At 36.6% G+C, this 5,830-nt stretch overlaps 1 protein-coding gene across 10 annotated transcripts in view; it reads left to right on the plus strand.

Annotated features, from left to right (window-relative positions):
- The window catches only part of LOC116850294 (lipoma-preferred partner homolog), a 12,310-nt gene extending 8,271 nt beyond the window's left edge, over positions 1 to 4,039 (plus strand). For 7 of the 10 annotated variants that reach the window (XM_032828397.1, XM_032828400.1, XM_032828396.1 and 4 more), the window contains 4 exons: positions 305 to 851; positions 1,605 to 1,942; positions 2,266 to 2,681; positions 2,769 to 4,039. In XM_032828397.1, coding sequence (XP_032684288.1) covers positions 305 to 851; positions 1,605 to 1,942; positions 2,266 to 2,681; positions 2,769 to 3,021 — 1,554 coding nt within the window. In that variant the 3' untranslated portion in view covers positions 3,022 to 4,039. The remainder of the gene's footprint in view (positions 1 to 304; positions 852 to 1,604; positions 1,943 to 2,265; positions 2,682 to 2,768) is intronic. The other 3 variants (XM_032828405.1, XM_032828406.1, XM_032828403.1) reach the window with 2 other exon arrangements.
- The last annotated feature ends 1,791 nt before the right edge of the window (positions 4,040 to 5,830 follow it).

The raw sequence follows: 5,830 nt of genomic DNA on the forward strand, positions 1-5,830 counted from the left end.
ATATATATATATATATATATATATATATATATATATATATATATATATATATATATCATATTAATTTATTTGCTTGTGACCTGGTTGTAGCAACCAGATATTACACTGTTGCAATGTCATTATCTGTAATTGTTCTGTAGTTGCAGTAACCATATCACATTAGGTTATTCTATATTTTACTATTAAACCTGATTGGCACAACTAGATTTATATGTGGATCAACTGTACTGTACTATTTTTCCTGTGTAGAATAGAATTTTATATATAACAGTAAAGTATCTAATTGTATACACATGTTTTACAGATACCGCAAAGTTACACCATAAAGGCTCCACCAACACCGTCATACAGCACAGTGCTGAATAATGCGGGTTCCAATGAGAAAGCTACTAACTTGTACATGAACACTGCATCATCATATGCTCCATTGGACATACAAAATGATTTCTCACAAATGGTACCAGCGAATGGCAAGGAGACATCGAAACTCTATCAGAACAACGATAGCTTCTACGCGTGTCAATCGGACGAGAAGTTCGAGCCCAAGTACAGATATGACGAGAAGAATTACTACTCCAATATCGGTAACATGCCGGCCCCTCAGGTACCTGTGCCGGACGATCGCGCAAACAGAGCGACCAGAAATGCGGTTTACAGCAATATCGAGCCACCGGTGCCGATCCCGGTTCCTACGCCGATAAAAACCGAGAAGGATATCATATACAGCAACATTCAGTGGAGCCCTAAACCAGAGAACACGTACTGCAACGTTCCTCCTCCGCATGGCGGTGGTAAGAACTTATACGAATCGGTTGAGTACAAATTTCAAACATTAAGACGACAACCAGACGGTACGAGCATTTTTTAAATTTGCTAATTCTTTAAGATCCATTTTAATAGTCGTTTTACTTGATACTTGTCTCCCATGTGAGATATTCAGATCTGAATTTACATTACATTTATATAACCGCGATTTAACTGAAAAACTCACATATAGTTGTATATTCAAATCTTAGGCTTGTACTAAAAGCTGTTACTTGAAATTTTGTTTTATATGAGATACTCGGATTTTTAATCAAAATTTAGCCGGGAGTATACAAAAAACGCAAATCAAAACTTTAACACTAAGTATATCGACTAACCACAGCCGATAATTTTTCTTACAGTATAAGAATAATCAATTGAGATTAGTCAATTTTCTTACTGCTTATTTTTTCTTTGTGCCATCTGCTTTAAATCCAAGTTTTTTAGTTGAATTATACCTGTATTCGCGTGACTCAACTCTCATCTAACTTTGAACTCAAATCTGAGTATCATTTGAAAGAAGTTTCGAGTAACGACCATTAATATGGATCCAAGCATCTCATTTGAGACAAAGTTCCAAGTAACAACTATTAATACGGTTCTAAGTTTTCTGTGTTCAGTTCTTTCGACACGTTTGTTTTCATATAATAGGTAGGTTATACCGCTTGTTATTCGCGTCAATAAAAACAGAACATGAAAATAAACGTGTTGGGAGAACTGAAAACAGTTTGTGAGAGAAATTCGCAATGTTACTGGAAATTCAATATGCACCTATTAGACGAGATTTCTTTAATTTGCAGATGATTTACCGCCACCGCCGGAGCCATCGGAGTATGTTTCATGCGTACCTGGGAATTCATTTCCACCGCCGCCGGAAGAACTGCCTCCGCCGCCGAGTCCCGTGTCTTCCAGTTACAGTGAGTTGAGACGCGCCACTTACCAAACCGACTTCCCGTCAGGCAACTATCCCGCTGATATTTACGGACCAAGTTCTCAGTCGAGTTCGACGTACGAGTCCATATACGAACCGATTAATCCCAGACCACCGTCACAATTGTCGTGCAACTACTCCATGTACTCTGGCTACGGATCGGCCACGTCTACTCAACCGCAGGGCAAAGTATCCCCCGTTAAAGAAGTGAGTTGAAGAAATGAATGAGTTAAAGAACCTTAATTTCATCATGTATATAAGTGTATATGTGCCTGGCATTATGTTGCGCCTGTAGTTGTTTTCTGTTAGCCATATTTGCTGAACTTCTAAAACATTGTACAGGATAATCGAAGAATGTACCATAACGTCCGATTACCTAAAAATTAGAAAAAATTTTAAATTAGCTCGATGCTGTAATAGTAAAAGCAATATGTATCAGTAATTTGAGACGATCATTTTGCTGTTTTGACAATATTAGCAATATATTACAATAATATATCTAACAAATACCTTATATTTTGTTCGGGTAGGTCGACGTCCTCACGGATCTGTTGGTCCAAGGGATGGCGGATAACAGCGAAGACAATGACATTTACGGTATTTGTGCGCAATGTGGACGCAAAGTCGAGGGAGAGGGCACTGGATGCTCGGCGATGGATAAAGTTTTTCATATAAGTTGTTTCTGCTGCTTCGTATGCAAAGTCAATTTACAGGGGAAGCCCTTCTACTCGCTGGAGGGCAAGCCTTACTGCGAGGAGGACTATCTCAATACCCTGGAGAAGTGTTGCGTCTGCATCAGACCGATACTAGATAGAATATTACGAGCAACCGGCAAGCCGTATCATCCCTCATGCTTTACTTGTGTCGTTTGCGGACAGAGTTTAGACGGTATACCGTTCACTGTGGACGCCACGAATCAGATACATTGCATTCAATGCTTCCACAAGTGAGTTTTTCTTTTGCTTTTGATCGACCGAAAATCGTATGCGCACATATCAATCGAGCTTGTTAATTTGCATTTTCGTACACGCAGGAAGTTCGCGCCTCGCTGCTGCGTCTGCAAGTTACCGATAATGCCTGAACCCGGCGAAGACGAGACCGTGCGAGTGGTGGCGTTGGATCGCAGCTTCCACATACAGTGCTACAAATGCGAGGATTGTGGATTGGTATTGTCTTCAGACTCGGAGGGACGAGGCTGCTATCCCTTGGACGATCATGTATTATGCAAAAGTTGCAATGCAACGCGTGTCCAGGCCTTAACGTCTGACATGACGACCGAATTATAATATGCCGCACGGGCCCGAGATAAGACATTCTTTATGATACTTGTCGAAAATTAACGGAAAAACGAGCACGAGCGAAATATCATTCGTCGTGAAGTATCATTGTGATTAACCGTATATGTAGCGATATCGATACCGCGCTTGGTATGGTATTGCAATTTTCTTTTTAAGATACGGTTTTTCTATTCCGCTATTGTTATCACATACAAGGTCGCAGTATTCCTTATATTCAGAGGAATTTCCACCTATTATATTAGCGCGAAAGATCATTTTTTTACAATGTCGTAGGTATTAATCAATTTACACAAGTGACTCTTGCCACATTTGGATTTCTTTACAATATGACTCGAAGAAAGAAGAATAGTTACAGACTTTTGTACTCGATTTATGTGAATCTTAACGGTGTAAGATCGACGCGTTGAAATTCCGTCGCACTGCCATAATAGAAGCATTACCGCTACGTTACGGAATATAACGGACATAACATGTCGATGACGACGAATAAAAAGTAACATAGATTAATTCCGACGATCATTTTCCTGCAGATGATGTGATTATCATTGTGATTCTAGCAAAGTATTCGACGTACCGCGAAGTATTTAACGTGTAGTCCGTTGACGGGAGAATACCGCTTCAATTCATATATATATTTAGAGATAGATCGCAGAGATTCGGGAAGTAGCATTATTATATATACATACATATATATATATATATATATATATATATATATATATATAATACATATAATATATATATGGACAATATATATATATATATATATATATGTGTAATCGGTGAGAGGAGGTGTGCCATCTCTTTTAACATAGCTGTAAACCAATTCTCTCGATAAGACTACCAAAAAGAAGAGAAAACAAGAACGCTCAAACGTGTCTCGAACAACTTGTGACATAATTACCAATTCCCGAATTGTCGCATCAATAAGACATACATTCAGGAGACTTGTACGATCTCTGTATTATAGTATCAATAAAAATACAGTTTGTTATTTATGGCCAAACGAGTAACACTTCGTTCCTATCGATCCTTCTCTTACCTATCCGGCTGGTTTCACTGCGCATGCAGGAACACGTACTACATTCGTCTGCACTTATCGAGCGAACATTGTCTATGCGATCGAGCTTTGCACGTTCCGTTATCTCAATAGGACTTACTATTGATTACCGATTATTCCGTTATTACTATTGTGACTTGTTAATAGTTATTACACGGTGTCTCAAACTACCGTTCTCCCTTTTAGTTACGGGCCTTTCGAGGAACTTGGAGCAATTTTCTTTAGCGAAAATTTAATTAGGCACAATATTTTTTTTACAAATGTTAACGTTACGTTAACATTTTTCATTAATATCGTTGTTATCTTGCTGGATTTACTGACTGCTAAAAGAACAATTATATTTGTTTGTTCACTTGAGAAGATTCTGTAGTCTGCAACTTGGAAAACTATTGGAAGCTCAACATCTTTATTATGGAGAAACCAAAATTCCATATTCGTAAGAACCGTAACTGAAACGAAGTCCGCAATTATACAACCTGTATACATATGGTATGTATACGCGTATAATCATACACACGTGCACACACCAAATGTGTATATATACAATTATTATTATTGTGTTGTTATTGTTATATTATTATATAATTGCAGAAGAAATTTACAGCAGTTTCGTTCTATATCATCCCTTTACTAATTTTTCTCAGCTATGATTTTTTTCATGCACAGATGTTTGTCTTTTATTAATAGTATTATTATTATTAACATCTCGTTTTGGATATCTGCATTTCTTATGCGTAACATATTTTTTTTTTATTACCATAGAGTACTTAAATCTTATGTAATTTTTGTGATATTACCTGTATGCCATTTTGTGTATAATTTATGTTCATTAATACATAAATTTTTTCTTACGAGCACCCTGTACGAATCGTGGAATGCGCCCCTCTATGTTCCTTCTTAGAGAAATGAACGGAGATCGATTCTACATATCTACAAATTGACAGACTACAATGAATACATCGTGTACATCAATTTATCGGCGACTGCGTGTGTACCAGATAAATAATGAAAGGTACTAATTTATCAAATTAACCGCGAAACATTCCGAGATTACCTAAACAAAAAAAAATAAATATATAATCATTACTGATTATCTGACATGTCCAATTAATCGCTAATAACTAATTTCGCCAATAAGACGCAAAAAATGCTTTGCGCTAATAATATAAAGTACCTTTGTACTAAATATAGTCGCGGGTATTCTTCACGAAGCGACGTAATCTCCTTGAGAGACAATAACGTTCGGACACTTAATATAGATTGTCTCGGAGCCCGCATTCTCTCGATTCATCTCCTCGTACCAATTTCGGAGAGATGCGACAAGTAACTGGGACATTCCACGATCCGAAAACGCGATCTCAGCTGCGTATATAATACATTCGTAGATCCTATACTTCGCTACACATAGCACTAGCTAGGCGTCTAGCTTAGAATCCTCTTTCTCTTTTTAGGTTAAAACTATAATTAATATATATATATAATTTATATATAATATATATTATATATATATTATTTTATATCGATCATATCGTCAGTATCATTCTACGTTAAATTTAGTACACACAATTCACTCCTCATTGACGATATTCGTTCGAGTTTTGCATTAGCTTGTACCAAAATTAACATAGAATTGCACTTTACAATCTATTTCTTTTTCTCTCTTTATATATATATATATATATATATATATATATATATATATATATATATATATATATACACACATATATATATATA

This window comes from Odontomachus brunneus, unplaced genomic scaffold (assembly GCF_010583005.1).
Source record: "Odontomachus brunneus isolate Ranch 3 - 2012 unplaced genomic scaffold, Obru_v1 Obru_scaffold_142, whole genome shotgun sequence".
Lineage (NCBI taxonomy): Eukaryota > Metazoa > Arthropoda > Insecta > Hymenoptera > Formicidae > Odontomachus > Odontomachus brunneus.